General features: G+C 40.0%; 1 protein-coding gene across 14 annotated transcripts in view; it reads right to left on the bottom strand.

Annotated features, from left to right (window-relative positions):
- KIAA0753 (KIAA0753 ortholog) overlaps window positions 1-17900 on the bottom strand; it is a 70328-nt gene that overhangs the window by 41564 nt on the left and 10864 nt on the right. For 12 of the 14 annotated variants that reach the window (XM_063629572.1, XM_063629578.1, XM_055258733.2 and 9 more), the window contains exons 3-8: window positions 15108-15723; window positions 11749-11855; window positions 10513-10575; window positions 9890-10105; window positions 7789-7999; window positions 346-575 (exon numbers count right to left, since the gene is read on the bottom strand). In XM_063629572.1, the coding sequence (XP_063485642.1) occupies window positions 346-575; window positions 7789-7999; window positions 9890-10105; window positions 10513-10575; window positions 11749-11855; window positions 15108-15723 (1443 nt within the window). The remainder of the gene's footprint in view (window positions 1-345; window positions 576-7788; window positions 8000-9889; window positions 10106-10512; window positions 10576-11748; window positions 11856-15107; window positions 15724-17900) is intronic. The other 2 variants (XM_063629583.1, XM_063629582.1) reach the window with 1 other exon arrangement.

The following is a 17900-nucleotide window of genomic DNA, read 5'->3' as shown; positions in this document are numbered from 1 at the left end:
TGAGACACCACACCTGGCAGGAACCAAATCTTAATCCCCTCAAATCTCACACTTCCAAATCAGAAGCAGAAAAAACCTGAATTTTAAAATCTCCTGCCCAATTAGGATATTGGTATCATATTAGTTAAGATCTTATCGAACCGGGAATAGAAAGAATTCTCTATTCTAGTAACAATATTAAAAATTGTTATTTTTTTGTTAAAATATATAAACGACTTAAATAGCCAGACTCAAGGACTGCAGCATCCAATTGCCTGAGAACTGGCTCCAGCGTATACCAGTTTATGTGACCTTGACAATGTCAGATTAACACAAATGGGCCAAAAGAAAGGAATGATTTCATACTTGCTGTCTTGCTGGCGCCAGAGTATCTTTCTTCCTAAATGGCACATTCTCAGTCACAGACTTCTTTTTCACTGCTTTTGTTTTTGCCACGGCTAACACCTCGTCTTTGAAGCTTGCACTTTGGTCTAGAATAAACGGTCCTTCTTCCGGAAGTATATCCACATCTAATACATCAAGCTCACTCTGCAACCTCTGGGTCTCCGGAAGCTCCATATCAGGCTGATACTTATCTACATGGAGATTTTTGAAGAACAAACTGAGGAAAATGCTATTCAAATCAAATTGCTGAGAATGATTATCTATACACAGATAGGCTCCAAATACCTATCCTAGCCCTGCTGAGAAGCAGATGTTGTGTTGTCAACATTGTTCCTCTTCCTATGAATATTACTGCAGGTTTATAAGCAGAAACCTAGGTGTCACGGTTGGCTCCCTGAATCTTCGCTCTCATATTTCCTCATTTACCTGGTCCCTTTGATCCTAATTCTAAAATAGCTCTTACCTTCCTTCCCTTTTGCTATTACCCAAGGTCAGGCTTGCAGTATCCTGTGACTGGAATAACAGTGTCTCCTAACTGATCTCTTGTTTATCTTCACACTGTCTTCTGGCTACCAAAATTGTTCTTCTCAAATGCAATACTTAAATTGTCACTTCTGGCCAGGTGCGGTGGCTCACGCCTGAAATCCTAGCACTTTGGAAGGCTGAGGCAGGTGGATCACCTGAGGTCAGCCGTTCAAGACCAGCCTGGCCAACATGGTGAAACCCCATCTCTACTAAAACTACAAAAATTAGCCAGACATGGTAGCAGCCACCTGTAATCCCAGCTACTCAGGAGGCTGAGGCAGGAGAATCGTTTGAACCTGGGAGGCAGAGGTTGCAGTGAGCCAAGATCGTGCCATTGCACTCCAGCCTGGGGGACAAGAACGAGGCTTCATCTTAAAAATAATAAAAATAAATAAATGCATACATAAATAAATAAATGTCACTTCTATACTCAAACCCTTCAATGGGTCCTAATTTGATAGAGAATAAAGTCTGAACTCCATATAAGACATGCAGCCTGCAATGGGAAAGGAAATAAAGCTGTCTTTACCTGAAAATGAGACAATATAGAAAATCAAAGAGACTTTACAGACAAACTATTACAGCTGAGAAGAGGGGTCAGCAAGGTTTCTGGATATAGAAGACGAAAACATAAAATCAGTATTATCTCCATATATCAAAATAACTAATAGAAAATATAAGAAAAAATCTCATTAACATGACAACAAAAACTATAAGGCACGTTGGAAGAAATCCAATGAAAGAAGTACAAGGCTTTTACGGAAAAATTTAAAAGGTAAAGGACATGAAAGAAAATCTAAATAAATTGTTTTCATGAATGGAAAGAAAATCTAAATAAATTGTTTTCATGAATGAAAAGACCATAAAGATGTCAGTTCTCCCCCCAGATAATCCGTAATTTCAATGCATATTCAATTAAAGCCCTAACAGATTTTTTTTCAAGGATCTAAATAAGTTGATCCAAAATTCATATAGAGTAAAATCCCAATCTCGGCTCACTGCAACCTCCGCCTCCTGGGTTCAAGAGATTCTCCTGCCTCAGCCTCCTGAGCAGCTGGGATTACAGGCATGTGCCACCATGCCCAGCTAATTTTTCTATTTTTAGTAGAGACGGGGTTTCACCGTGTTGGCCAGGCTGGTCTCAAATTCCTGACCTCAAGTGATCCACCAGCCTCGGCCTCCCAAAGTGCTGGGATTACAGGTGTGTGCCACCACGTCTGGCTAATTTTTGTATTTTTTAGTAGAGATGAGGTTTCACCATATTGGTCAGTCTGGGCTCGAACTCCTGACCTCAGGTGATCCACCCACCTCAGCCTCCCCAAATGCTGGGATTACAGGCGTGAGCCACTGCGCCTGGCCCATAAGTTTTAAAATGTGTATCCATGCTGTAGATGCTCCCTGCCTGTTAGTCACCTAGTAGCTGTCCTGGTGATCACAGCAACTGTCTCGTATCAAACTGCTTGTGTTCAAGTAACCTTGAACTTGACTTCATAATGGCCTCAAAGAGCAACTACAGTGATGCTGGCAATTCAGATATGCTGAAGAAGCTGGAAAATGTTCCCTTTAAGTGAAAAGGTAAAAGTGTTCCACTTAATAAGGTGTGGTGGCAGGTGCCTGTAGTCCCAGCTACTCGGGAGGTTTAGGCAGAATGGTATGAACCCGGGAGGCGGAGCTGGCAGTGAGCTGAGATCATGCCATTACACTCCAGCCTGGGCAACAGAGCAAGACTCCATCTCAAAAAAAAAAAAAAAAAAAAATTAAATCCTTGGTCTGTAATTTATTTAACTCCCAAGCTTATATACATCAAAGCAACTCTGACTGTTAAGTCCTGTTACCTTTCTAGTAATGATTTGCATAAATCAGCATGTTTCAGGAGTGAGTTTGAAGACACTGCTGGTAGTGGGAGGGAAGCCACCACCCTCACTGCTGACAAGTTACACTAATGCAATCGACCAATGTAAGAACAGTTCAGAAGCTGTGAAAAAACTGCACCAGCCAACTATTATGTAAATCACAAGATAGCTGATCAAATCAGGCTCAGTCGTATATTCCAAATGAAGAGTACACAGGGAGGGTTTTCCATCCAAGTGGCTCCCTAGGGTATTTTTTCAGGGGTGGGTGGGGAAGAGGAGACCTTAGGAAACCAGAATGGAAGAATTGAGTAGAGTGATACCTAAAACAGAAACAGGAAAATGTAACCTTCTGAAATCCAGACAAGGACAAGAAAAAACAACAAATATAAAATAAAACTAACAGGGCTACCACAACCTTAAGTGTTTTACTCAAGGTTCCCAAGGAGTGGCAGAGCCAAGTCTTCTGGCTTTCGGTCCCAGGTGAGTCCCATTCATTCTGCCTTGTCAGGGACCATGGAGCTGTTCCCCATAAATCCATTTTCCAGAGAACTTAAGTCTACTTCTCTATGGCCACGCAAAACTCCTTTTAAAATAGCCACCAAAGATTTGTTTTCTTAGTTAGAATATGCTTAACACAATCTAGCCTTTTCTTAATAACTTGGTGCTATTATTAAGAACTAAAAATGCCACCTTACATTTTTACAGCATTTAGCAATTAGATAATTTGCCACTTACAACAACTAAGTCACAAAACACAAAGACTATCCTTCCCATTTTATAGATGAAAAAATTAAGATTCAGGCTGGGTGAGGTGGCTCACACCTGTAATTCCAGCACTTTGGGAGGCCAAGGCAGGTGGATCACCTGAGGTCAGGAGTTCGAGACCAGCCTAACCAACATGGTAAAACCCTATCTCTACTAAAAATACAAAAAATTAGCCAGGCGGGGTGGCACATGCCTGTAATCCCAGCTACTTGGGAGGCTAAAGCAGGAGAATCGCTTGAACTCAGGAGGCGGAGGTTGCAGTGAGTTGAGATCGTGCCACTGCACTCCAGCCTGGGCAACAAAGCAAGACTACGTCTCAAAATAAATAAATAAATAAGATTCAGACAGATTAAGTCAACCCAGATTCACAAACTGGCAGAGGTGGGACTAAAATCTAGGTCTCCTTGGTCCAAGTTTCCCCCCTTTGCCTCCCAGCTTTCCTACATTTGTTCCTGTAATGAGTTTTAGGTTAGCAGGTTTTCCAGCTTCTCTCTGAAACTGGTGTCCACTTTTCACTAGTCAGCTGATGGGCACCTCAAATCTTCTACCTCATTTAGCAAACACTTCTCTGTGTGCAGGCCTGGAATGCTCTCTCCATTTCATCCAGTCTATCAAAATGAGCTCCCTAGCACCCAGAACTCAAGTTACTGTGATTTGCTGCTCAGAAATCTTTTCTTATTCAATTACACTTCTTCATAGAGTCTTTCAACAAGCACTTAAGTGCCTAACTGTGTGGCAGATGCTGGGCTCGTCATAGAGGATATAAGGACAAATAAATCTGACACCCACCCTCAAGGGAAAGGCTGGCAAAGGCAGACTTCTAATTAGAAGGAAGATACTCTATTAGTTCTACCTGCCTACCAAAGAAGGAGGCGAACATCCCACTAAAGTGAATAAATATCTAACGGTAAATGAATAAATTAGGTTTTTATTGTAATATAATAAAAAATATACATCTGGTCTCTAGCCCAGTTTCTGGCCCAGAGCTCCTAAAACCCTTCTAATTTCCCAAGCACTAGGGGTGCCAGGTTCATCTTTTTTCCTAATATTTGGTCTTTAACCCCAGTTCCCGACACAGAGCTCTTATCCCTTGGAATTTCCTGGCTAAGGAAGCATTTTGTTTTGTTTTTTCTCTAATAAGGACTCTTGGAGGACTCCTGGACGGGAGCTGGTCACCAGAAAGGCCATGCCATGATTTAGAAGCTTGGAACTCCCACTCCATCCTCCATCCTCCAGGAAGGGGAGAGGGGCTGGAGACTGAGTTCATCATCGATCATGCCTATGTGAGGAAGCCTCCGTAAAAATTCTGGAACTAGCTGGGCGCAGTGGCTCACGCCTGTAATCCCAGCACTCTGGGAGGCCGAGGCGGGCGGATCACCTGAGATTGGGAGTTCAAGACCAGCCTGACCAACATGGAGAAACCCTGTCTCTACTAAAAATACAAAATTAGCTGGACAAGGTGATGCATGCCTGTATTCCCAGCTACTTGGGAGGCTGAGGCAGAATCACTTGAACCCGGGAGGCGGAGGTTGCAGTGAGCCAAGATCACGCCACTGCACTCCAGCCTGGGCAACAAGAGTGAGACTCGGTCTCAGAAAAAAAAGAAAAAAAAATCCCAGAACTACAGGGTTTGAGGAGCTCCCAGGATGGTGAACACGTGGGGGTTCCTGGAGGGTGGCTCCCCTGGAGAGGGCATGGAAGCTCTGTGCCCTTCCACATATTATACTTTGTCCTACGCATCTCTTCCATCTGGTTGTTCATCTGTATCTTCTATAATACCCTTTATGATAAATGGGTAAACATAAGTAAAGTGTTCCTCAAAGTTCTGTGAGCCATCCTAGCAAACCCCAGCAGGGGGTCAAGGGAACCCCAATTTTATAGCCTGTCGCTCAGAAGCATAGGTCACAATCTGGAACTTGTGACTGGTATCTGAAGTTGGGGTGCCTTATGGGACTGAACCTTAACCCATGGTATCTGACTAATTCCAGGGAGATAGTGTCAGAATTGAGTTGAATTACAGGATACCCAGTTGGTGTCCCCTGGAGAATTGTTTGGTGTGGCAAAAACCCACACATTTGTTGCCAGAGGTGAAGTATTCAGAGTCTTAAGCAGGAAAAACAGTTTGGTTTTTCCTGTCTCTTACAGTTACACTTGTGGTAGAAGTGGAACACTAAACTATTAAGGTTCCACAGAATAGTGGTAGATTGAGAAATAAATCAACTGAATTCTGGACTGATATATATAACTTTCAAATCAATGAGGAAAAAATGAAATAAAATTTTGATTAATGTAGTAAATTACAACAAAGAAAAAAACTTTGGCAAATGAAAAACAAAATCAGGTAGAAAAATGTTCAAATATGTCATTAATCTCATTAAGTGTGAGTAGATGGAATATAGAACTCTTAAAACAATTAAAAACTCCAATAATAGGCCAGGCGCTGTGGCTCATGCCTGTAATCCCAGCACTTCGGAAGGCTGAGGCAGGCGGATCACTTGAGGTCAGGAGCTCAAGACCAGCCTGGCCAACATGGTGAAACCCTGTCTCCACTAAAAATACAAAAATTAGCTGGGTGTGGTGGCATGCACCTGTAATCCCAGCTACTCAAGAGGCTGAGGCAGGAGAACTGCTTAAACCCAGGAGGCAGAGGTTACAGTGAGCCGAGATCGCATCACTGCACTCCAGCCTGGACAACAGAGCGAGACTCCACTTCAAGAAAAAAAAAAAAAATCAGAATAATCTGGGGAAGATGAAGAAGATAAACATTGGAAGGGGTAACTCAAGGGGGAATTTCTTAGATGCCGGTAATGTTCTATTCCTTGACCTGGATAGTAGTTATACAGATGTTTTTGTTTTCTGGTAATTAATTCAGCTATAAATCTATATTATTTTGTGTACTTTTCTATCTGTAAGTTCTACCTTTTTTTTTTTTTTTAATCAAGGGCTCACTCTGTCACCCAGGCTGGAGTGCAGTGGTGCAATTTCACCTCACTGCAACCTCCACCTCCTAGGCTCAAGTGATCCTCCTGCCTCAGCCTTCCAAGTAGCTGGGATCACAGGCATGAGCCACCACTCCTGGCTAATTTTTGCATTTTTTGTAGAGACAGAGTCTACTTATGTTGCCCAGGCTGGTCTCAAATTCCTGGGCTCAAGCGATACACCTGCCTTGGCCTTCCAAAGTTCTGGGTTTACAGGCGTGAGCCCACCGCCCCCAACTTGTATGATCTACTTTAATTTAAAAAAAGAAAAAAGAAAAAAAAAAGTTTACTGGATTTGTCCATACATATTTGTAGGTGATCTCATCTATCTAGAGAAATACAAGAGTTAACTAACAAAGTCCCATATTTCATCAAATCTAAAACATCAATTATAAGATACATCAGTATTTTATACATCACCAGGAATTTTTAAATGTTTAAAATGTTTATAATTTTAAAATGTTACAATTAACTACAAGTTGTCATCAATTAATAATGATTTCAGGAGCATTCAAATGTGTACCTCAGACCAACAAAATGCAGCATCCTGACATACACATCCATAAGCAAAATACTTAGAACCCAGCAGGGAGATGGATCAAGGATATGAACAGGCAAGTTACAGAAGAGGAGATCACATGGCTAAGGAGCGTGTGAAGAAAAGACGACCCTCACCAGGAACGAGGAAACGCAACAGAAAACAAGAAGATGCCACTGTCCACTGAGACTGGAAAGCTTTTAAAATTTTATTATACAACATACTTGGTGAAGATGTGGGGAAATACATACTGATGTCACCGCTAGTCAAGACATAAATGTGTGCCCACTTTTAATGGGCAAGTTGGCAGTATCTGTTTAAATGTATGTACTATATCACCTAACAATTCCACTTCTTAGAATAACAAAAATTTATCTGAGAAAAAAAAAAAAAATATATATATATAGAATGTATGTGTGTGTCTCTGTGTGTGTACCATCTCTGTCATTAAAATAAAATAAAGCTTTTTTTAAAGTAGGGTTCTAACTTCCAGCTCTATGGGAATTTGCCTTGGGTAGCCCAAACGCTATGATGCAGCAAAGGAAATGCTACTTTCTCAAGCTTCCTCTATAGAATGCCTCCAGCCCGAGGAAGCATCTTGGTTGCTATTTACTGATCCTAGTTAAAGTTCATCTGTTGTGGGCTAGGTCCTAAATCCTGACTTTCCCCTCAGTGCAGTAACTGTTATAGCCCAGATAATTGTAATGAATAAAATATCTTGCAATAAACACTTTAAGACACATACCGGCCAGAAGCTGTTTTGCTACAGAAGGTCGACATGTTTCCTGTGGGAATGTGTCCTTTGCTGTGAGGGGCCTCCTCTCACCCTTTGGTGATGTACTTGGCCATCTCTCCAAGGCCTTTTGGCTACCGATAGGAAATCTGCTCCGAATTTCACTGAAACATTTTTTCACCTTTTTTGGTGACAGTTTCTTTTCCAGGAGAGATTCCAAAGCCTGCCATGAAAACAATCGATTATTCTTTTAGTTTATCTCACAAAAGTATGATTTTTAATCACAAAACTGAAAATAAGGACTCCAGGGAAATGTGTTATTAAATAGCTATCTCTAACAGTTAGCACAATCTTAATTAAAACATGTTATTACTTAGGATATCTAATTAATTAGTAACAATTTCTGTGAGTACTTTCAGATGTGTAGCTCACTAAAGCCAATAGCAAAGACATAATGAATATGACTACTTTTAAAGGCATTCAAATCTTAAAGGATCATCATTTTAGAAATTAACTATAGTCTTCAGAATATTATCCTATCTGCTTCAAAAGCATTTTAATCATCAACGAAAATCTCATAAACTCAGTCTTTTAAGTGGGTGCACATACTGTACTTAACATACATTTTCATGAACTAAAGACCACTTAATAGGTCAATAAGAGTAGAGGGTCTGTGTCTCACCTTCCTAAAAAAAGGCATTTCCTCTAATAAGTTCCCACCCATTCATTACTGGGAAGCCAGGGCCCAGTCTCCACTTGGTCAGTACAGATTAAGGACAACTGAACACGGTCAGGAAGATTTAGTTCAGAGAACAGTAATATAGTAAGAAAATATGCTGTGAAATGATGTAGGGCCACAAGAGGAAAAATAGCACATTTCTTGCATTTTGAAAAGTAGGGGAGATAAACATTCTGTTTAAGAAACATTAGGTTAAAGGTACTCTTACTCAAGCTCAAAATGTAGGAGACGGACTAGAGAGTCTCTTCAGATCCTTTCTAGGACTATGAAGATGTGTACTCTAAATTTGGTTATTTTGGCCAATAAATGTTTCTTATGGATACGTTAAAAAAAGCATCACATGACTTGAGATGCTGCCTAAAATTCTGAGGTCTGAATTTGACAACAGCATTCCTCACAGTGAGTTCTATATACACGAATGTAACCAATGAAAATCACAAACACATTTGCTTGATAATGAAACTGTGAAGGCAGAAGGGGCCTTAAAGACCACCAAGAACTGGTTAATGGTGGTAGAACTGGAGTGTCATTTAGTCTAGAATTCTCTCCACTATCCACCTGTCTTCTACAGCTAACAGCTTACTATGCCACACTAACATAAAGATCACCTTTCTATTTGTGGATGAAAATGTATGGCGTGGGGGAACTAATACTAGCATGGGAGTCAGAAGATAGAATTTGATGCCTAGCTCTCAAGAAAAATAACTGTCATCTCTCCAACGTTTGTTTTTCTAAAAAAACTTAATCTGTACAACAGCAGTAAAACCCATTGCAAAGCATACTGCCATAGAAAGGTTCACATGGCATAATTACATGATAACACCATGCAAACTTCAGAGACCTATAAAATTAATGTGTCTTTGTCACCAATGAAAACTAAGAACAGTATCAATTCCTGTCTAATACATGCCAGTTGTGATTTCTAGAAGTCTCTAGCTATATCACAAGATTTGAGGCTCTGATTCCATATACTGTACCTTTAAGTGTTTCTTCTTTTCTAAAATCCATCTAAATTAAACACTGATATTCTAATCTAAGAATGCTTTACTGGTTTCTTTTTCTACGCTAATAAATTTTTTTTCTCAAATGGCATGGACCAGGGAATAGGACATTCTGTTTCGTTAATAAACGTGGTTTAAAGTTGTTACATGTTTTATATTCAAGTTACCAATTTTCGAAGTAGTGAAATACAATAATACAGACTAGACTGTAAAAATAACAAAATAAAAAGACATGTTTCTTCTGCCCTCTGCAAAGCTTTAATTCACTAGGTAATGGCTTTGTCCTGTATTCTCCATAAATCCTAATGAAACTAGGTAATAGTAAGCATTACTTCCAATGCACCTCTAACAAAAATTGGAATTAATTGCATACCTCAATTTGTTGCAGAATATCTATAACCACATCAGGAACAGAAGGGTCTGCATCCAGCTTGGCAGAACAAAGTGAAAGCTGGCGAATAAGGCTGCCCAGTTCCTTACACCGAGCAGGAAGTGGATGCTCCCCTCGGTCAGTAAACTGAGTGACAAACATCTGTAAGGCCCGAATGGCTCCTCGATGGGCAGCCGCCAGCTTAGACATTGCCCATGACTAGTAATAAACAAGATGAGAGAAGTTATTTCCATACTCAGAACTTGCTAACATTCACCCAACTTCTAAGAATATTTATAGCCTGTCTTCTGTATAAAGTGCTTTCTATTGTGAAAACTTTTTCATAGTAAAGGGAGTTGTAAAGTTTAAAGTTTTCTAGTGGCAGTCTTTTCCCTGCTACTTCCAATTTCTTATACCAGCAGCAACAACAACAAAAATCTACTTTTTAGAACCTGTTCCTCGGAAGGCAACCATATTCAGAATATTTAAGATGCTCACTCCCTCACTAACAGGTTTCTACAAGTACTGAAAATAACATTAGTGCAGAGGACCCTACACAATACTAACAAAACACTGGGAAATGTCATCTACAGAAAAGTATTGATCATAATTTAATTGCAGCATACCTTCTTAGTGTGTTTAATTTTATGTGGACTCAATTTATCCAATTCTTCCTGGATTTCTTTTACCTGTTTTGTAAAGGGGAAAAAAGAAAACTTCATACCTTTCCATTGATCTTTTTTGTAGAAAAGGATACATCGATATATCTCTTGTCCAAATATAACCATTATTAATTCAAGTCACTTGAAAATGAAAAAAGGCTCTTCATTCATGCACCCAAAAAACAGTTACTGGTTTCCAGTTCAAGATGGTGAATAGGCAGTGTTCACCTTCCATCCCTTGGTCCCCAGTGTAACAGGAATTTAGCATGAAGGAGTGAAGGTGGAGGTGACTCTGGAAATGTACGCGGGCCAGATCGTGAAGTCTTACATGCCACGCTGAAGAGTTTAGCTTTCATCCTCTAAGTTACAGAGAGCCACTAAAGTCTTTTAAGCAGAGGTCTGACATGGTAAGATTCATGTTTTAGAGCAATCTCTACAGCAGCAGTGTAGAATAAGAACTGAAATAGAACTCAAAAGAATACACTGCAAAACCTAACTCAGGCATTTTCTTTTAAATGAAAAAGTACAATTTTTGATTCAAGCAATAAAGGCTAACATGTGACTTCAGTGACCAGAAATGAGTAAAAGGCTTACTAATGTATAAGGCATGAAAGTCACAACAAACATTTTTTAAAAATCCATCACAATGTAAAGAACGTAAATGCCTGTGTATCAGCCACTAAAGGTGTCCTCAAAGACACTTAACATGGTCTCTACTCTTTGCTGTTTACCAAATTATTTACTATTACAAACTTCTATATATTATAAACATGAAATAGATGGGAAACTAACAAGCTCCCTTTCCCCTAAGACTGGGGTCCATAGCTAGGACCAAGGGTTCAGGGTAACTGATCCACCTGACTTCCTACACAAAAATATGTGCTATATAATGTATAAGCATCTTGGGGGTGGGGAGGAGTGGCTTTTAATAGATGCTCAAAGGTCTATGACCTCAAAAAGTCAAGAACCACTGTTTAAGGAGTTTGGCGCCACACACACACACACACACACACACACACACACTGCAAAAAGAATGAGAATTATTTGCCCATGTGTTCAGGTAATTGAGCCTCACAAATCTGTCAGAACTCATATGGGATACTCTAGTGCTAATCTTTCTGAGACAAAAGGAAAACAGAAACTCTCTAAGGAAGCAGTACACAAGGCTGACTGCCCTACTTCTCCCTGAACTTTTCACACCTGCTGCTGGAGGACGTAGAGCATTCGGGCAGAGCGAGCAGCTTGCTCCTGTCTCCTGATACGGATTCGACGTTCTTCATCTGGATCCAAAGCTTCTTCTAGTCTATCTGAAAATATTAATAGTTTTCCCCAAAAGTGGATTATAAACCATATATTAAAACTTACAAAGACTTCGATTACTTACAGAAATAATAAAGTTGAAGATCTCTGGTTTTATTAAGAAAAAAATGAGGCTATCATAACAGAAAATTTCATTTTTCATCAGCCAAGAAACCAGCAGTAAGTGGACCTGTGTACTGACTGAGAGATGGAAGGGACATGAAGACATTTACTCCATCAAGCTCCCGTCCAGCCATAATTCCCACTGGACAGCGATTTCACTATGAGGCAACTCTTACTATTTTAGAATTCCTTATATTGAGCCAAAATCTGTTATTCTTGCTATTTTTTCAAAAACTTTTTATTGGCCTATTTTTATGTTTAGCAAAATTAGTTTTACAATGTAAAGAAGGTATGAATAAATGCCTATTGATCAGCCACTAAATATGTCCTGAAAGACACTTAACATGGTCTTTACTCTTTGCTGTTTAATAGAGAATAATCAAATGTTGAATTCAAAAGAGAAATCCTGGTCAGGCGTGGTGGCTCACCCCTATAATCCCAGCACTTTGGGAGGCTGAGATGGGCGGATCACCTGAGGTCAGAAGTTCAAGGTCAGCCCGACCAACATGGCAAAACCCTGTCTCTACTAAAAATACAAAAATTAGCCAGGCGTGGTGGTGTGCACCTGTAATCCCAGCTACTTGGGAGGCTGAGGCAGGAGAATTGCTTGAACCCAGGAGGCGGAGGTTGCAGTGAGTTGAGATCGCGCCACTACACTCCAGCCTGGGCGACAAAATGAGGCTGTCTTAAAAAAGAGAAGAATAAAAAAGAGAGAGAGAGACATTAAGATAGTATCTTATCGTAATCATTTTTTTTTCTTTTTCTTTCTGAGGCAGAGTCTCACACTGTCACCAGTCTCACACTGCAACCTCCACCTCCCGGGTGAAGTGATTCTCCTGCCTCAGCCTCCTGAGTAGCTGGGAATACAGGTCCACACCACCACACCCAACTAATTTTTGTATTTTTAGTAGAGACAGGGTTTCAGCATGTTGGCCAGGCTAGTCTCAAACTCCTGGCCTCAAGTGATCCACCTGCCTCGGCCTCCGAAAGTGCTGGGATTACAGGTGTGAGCCACCATGCCCAGCCTTAATCTTGATTTCAAAAGACAAGTCTTTTCTCTAACATATTAAGATAGCAAGTCTCAAAATTATTTGAGTGTCTAGAGTCTTCATGTATTTCTCAGGAAGCATACCCTTGTACACACTGGTACTCTACATCTTGAAAAGATTGGTTCAAAGAAACTGTTTCTGGAAAACTGCCTGAAGGAGATGCAATCTATCTATTCCTTCCAAGCTGTGGTTTTCAAATACACTTATACAAACAAATTCTTATACAAAACTCCAACATACTCCAATTATCAAAGAAAAGGGAATCTTCAATTAGTAAAAGTATATTTTATAAGTTCAAATTTTTAATATTTACTCTTTAAAACATCAAACAATGCAAAGAGTATAAGGCTGTTTTGAAGAAAGCAAAAATCTGAAGTCAGGAGTTGTAGATACAGATGCAGTCTCATGAGACTCTATATGTCTAATTACTTTCGTCTCGTTTGGGCTGCATGGTAGGGGAAAATCTGGATTCACATACTTCTATGAATATAAATGGAACGGGCTTAGGTGGGGGGTTTGAAGGCTCACTGCAGACGATTCTCACGCAGCGCTTGCAGCTGTCTACAGAGCAGCATTGGGAAGCACAAACGGGCCTTCGGGGCTACTTCAAAGGGGGTCTGCAGCCAGGGGCCATCGCAAACTATTATTAGTCCGTGAAAGGTAAGTACAGAAATTTAAAGTATATGTTTACATGTTTCCATAGCAGTTTGCCGCTACTGTGATATTTTTATTATAGTTCACAAAGTACTGACTTATGACACACTGAAAATTCATGTAAATAAAATAAACCAACCCAGTCCTTCCCCACGAAGACTTTGGAAGCTCTGTTCTAACAGTTCCCCAGTATTAGGCCAGATCACTGGAGCAGTGGGCCTTGTGGCTTTGTTCCCCTGGTTGCAGGGCTTGCAATCAAAATATGCGGGGGTCCACGCCACAGGCTGACACTAAGGAATATTAAGAGAAACAAGCCACAACATTTCTGTTATTTTTATACTGGAATGTTTTTGAATTGTTCATGATATTATACAACACACACTTTAAGAAGACCCGCAGGAGAAATTTCTTTCTGGCCTTAATATGTGGAATAATTGTTTTCCTTACACAATTGTTTTTTTCTGTCTTAGACTTTGTAAATTCTCCAAGTGATTGAAGTTCCCTCTTTAGCTGGCTCCTAGGGAGCTCAGAAGCAAATCTGTGACTCATCCCTAGTAAATGTTTTTCCTTTCCTTACTGTTTCTTTTGCCACAATATCCTCATGTGCATTTTTGTTTTATCTTATTCAATCACAGGTATTTCTTAAGGTACCTTAAATTCTTTACATAAGATGCATATATGTACATATGCATAAATTAATTAAATTGAAAATGCAAAAAATAATTCTAGACTATGTACTACCCTAATACAAAACAGTTTCTTTTGATGCTCAACTCCATACCCCTTGCAATCTGAAAGCTGGGCTTGATTCCCTACTTGTTAGTTATGGTAACCCCAAATTCTCCACGTAGAACAAGTCTTCTACTCAGCAGGGAAATGCAAGGGCCCTGAGAACACTGCACAACTGTAGAAAACCATATATGATGATTAAACTCCTTCCTTCCTACCCTGTGCTCACTTTACACATATACCCACAACTTCCCTTGTCACTGGTGTGTACTCACCTAAATACTGCCCAAGTGAGAACTGGTTTTACCTATAATATAAATACGTTATGCTCTCTTTTTGAGCAAATTGAAAAATAATTTTCCCAGAAGAGGGAAAACATTATAGGATAACTTGCACTCAGGTCCCAGAAGACCTAAGTTTCAGCCAACATTAACGCCACCTCCTAGGCTGGGCCCTCAGTCAGTGCACATTCGAAGGGCAGTGAAGAAGTTCTTCCATGTCCCTCCGCTGGAAAGAGGAGCTGGGACAAGACACTGTTCAAACTCCAAGCCTAACTGTCTTGTCCTGCGTGCTCACACTCCAGTGAACCAATTCACAGAAGGGAGGAATGAAATTGCTGTAGGGGTTGAGGGTCCTCAAGGAATGCATTTAAACCACCCCATTCTCACAGCCTTAGGTCGAAGTAAAGAATCTAGTTTTTCTCACCTTTTTTAGTTACCTCTTCAATTTTGTGGATACAACTGCTCAGTTCTTTCTGGAGTCGCTGGACTCCTAGCAAGCTTTTCTGTTCACTTATGTTTTTGTGGTCACCTATTCTGGGATGAGGCTGAAGTCCCGGATCATGGGTGGGTGGCGAATTTGGCACAGTAAGCTCTGACTGGCCTGGATGAGATGAGTAAAGGTATACTTTGGCACCAGAGCTGGAGATTTCTACTTTGGATGGCTGGTGGCTGCACTGACAGGCTGCTTGACTCTTTGATTCCTTCCTTTGCACCCTGCGGTCGGGTATTTTATACTTAGTATGTCCACACTTCTGGGAGCTTTGAGGCTGACTTCTGAGATGATGTTCTTTTATATGTTCTTCAAATTGTCTTCGTTTCACATCTCTTCTGGCTAGGTGGACAGCATAGCTAAGTCTCTCTTCCGATATGACGGAAAATGAAACGGAACTGCCTAGGTCAGGACCATCTCCATCTTTACAATGGTATGAGTCCTCGTATGAGTGCTTCAGTTTTTCAATTCTAATGGCATGTGGGCAAGAATATCGGATCGCCAAGTTGCTTGAATGTGTAGGAACATTCCTATTAAACTGCAGTTGGTTCTTTAAAAAGCAAATAAAAGTAAGCAGACATCAGAAAAACTCCATACCGCACAGTTGGTACATGTCTATTATCAAATTCCTAAAATTTCTCCACCAGATCATTAGTGCTAAGAGGCATTTTTCTGTTTTACTGATAGACACAGCCACTCTCCTATACCCTTGGGTTCATCACATACCCCTGGTTCTATCCTACAATCATCCAGTCCCATACTATTATCCTTCTGTTTACTCATGTCATACTGGGAACCACCTCTAAAAAGTCAACCCAGAAAGCTTCAAGCAGCAACCACTAAGTCCTTCAATTTCCCAGTTATGGACTTCTGTCCTATTTCAAAATGTCAGGCCCCAGCAAGTGACCAATATAACCCATTGAAGCTTTCTTAAAATTTGCTCCATGGATAGACCCAAGCCATCTGATAGTACTTCTTCAGGTCTTCCTGAGACTTCATTTGGCAGCTGGATCCATCTTTTACCCTGCCCCTAAGTGTCTCACTTGAAACAGTCCACTTATGCTTTCTTACGCAGGCTCAAGTTTTTGTCAGTTTTCCTCATAATAAGTGCAAGTTTTGTTTCGTTTTGCACTTAAACATAAACATGTTTCCATATCCCTACAGTTTTTATTTGTCATTGTTGCATTTTCCCAAATCCAATGAATGGTCTTTTCATGCCTAACTATAATGTTAATGTTAAACATTTAGACTGCTCCAGGTTTTCCACTAATAGAAATATTACCTCAATTAATATCTCCATGCATTTAGTTTTTTAACTTTTTAAAATTATTTCCTTAGGATAAATGATCTGTTCTGGGATTATCAGGTTAAAGGAAAGAAAAGATTTTATGGCTTTAAATATGTACCCTCCTTAGGCCTACCAGAATGAGCCTGGCAAAGACCGGTCAATAGCCTGAGGAGAATTCATGCCTACAAATTCAATGAACCCAGTCCTGTGATGCCATGACCTTGGAGATGGCCTCCCCAGCTCTCACAATCAATGTGTTTATATAATTGCAGGCATCAAGAGTCACTTAAAAATAATCCATTGTGACAAAACTTCAGGAAAGTACTTCGGATTTTTAAGAAGTAGTTAAAAAGCTCGCTAAAGAGAAAACAAATAGTTACCATCTGAAAGATACATAGACTGATGAACAATGTTTGTCATTTGAGGTCAGGAGTTTGAGACCAGTTTGGCCAACATGGCAAAACCCCATCTCTACTAAAAAATATATAAAAATTAGCTAGGCGTGATGGCGCACGCCTGTAATCCCAGCTACTCAGGAGGCTGAGATGCAAGAATCGCTTGAGCCTGGGAGGTGGAGGTTGCAGTGAGTCAAGATTGAGCCACTGCACTCAAGCCTGGATGACAGAGGAAGGCTCTGTCTAAGTAGTAATAATAATTATAATAATAATTATTGAAGTATAAAAAGATCAAAACTCAATAAAAACAGAGAAAAACATATGACCAATTTACCAAAAAAAAAAGGTCCTTAAGTACATAAAAAGATGTTCAATCTCGTAACACAAATTAAAAACACATGGAAATACCATCTCTTACCCAACCGATTAGCAAAAATTTGAAAGTATAGCAATACGTGCTGTTGGTGAGGCTGTGGGAAGCGGGCACACTCACAGAAGAGGTGCTGGTGGTCATGCAAATTGGCATAATTCTTACGGAGGGGAACTTGGCATCGCTAACAAAAACATGCATTCATCACTTTTTTTTTTTTTAATTAAAAAGCTTCAGAGCAGGAAAGAAAGAAAAGACACTTGAAAGAGACCCAGGCAGGCAACTTGAAGGACAAGTGTCACATTTAACTTTTGACCCAGGAGTCTCACTTCTAGGAAATTACCCTGCAGATACACCTCCAACAATACACAATGCATAGGGCTACTCACTGCCATATTGTTTGCAATTGTAAATTATTAGAATCAATCTGAGTCCCCGTGGAGGAGAGTAGCTCAATAAACAATGGTCTATCCACAAACTGGAGTAAAACAAAGATATAAAAAAAAAAAATGAGAAAGATCTCTGTGACACTTCTATGAATTAATGTGGAGAGATTGGAATATACTGTTCAGCAGAAAGCACTACGCACAAAAAGTATATTTATAATACACTACCCTTCATATAAAAAAACATGAGAAAATATATATACATCTGAATCACTTGTGCAAAAAGAA

Source organism: Symphalangus syndactylus, chromosome 20, assembly GCF_028878055.3.
Source record: "Symphalangus syndactylus isolate Jambi chromosome 20, NHGRI_mSymSyn1-v2.1_pri, whole genome shotgun sequence".
Lineage (NCBI taxonomy): Eukaryota > Metazoa > Chordata > Mammalia > Primates > Hylobatidae > Symphalangus > Symphalangus syndactylus.
This window is presented reverse-complemented; position numbering and strand designations above follow the sequence as displayed.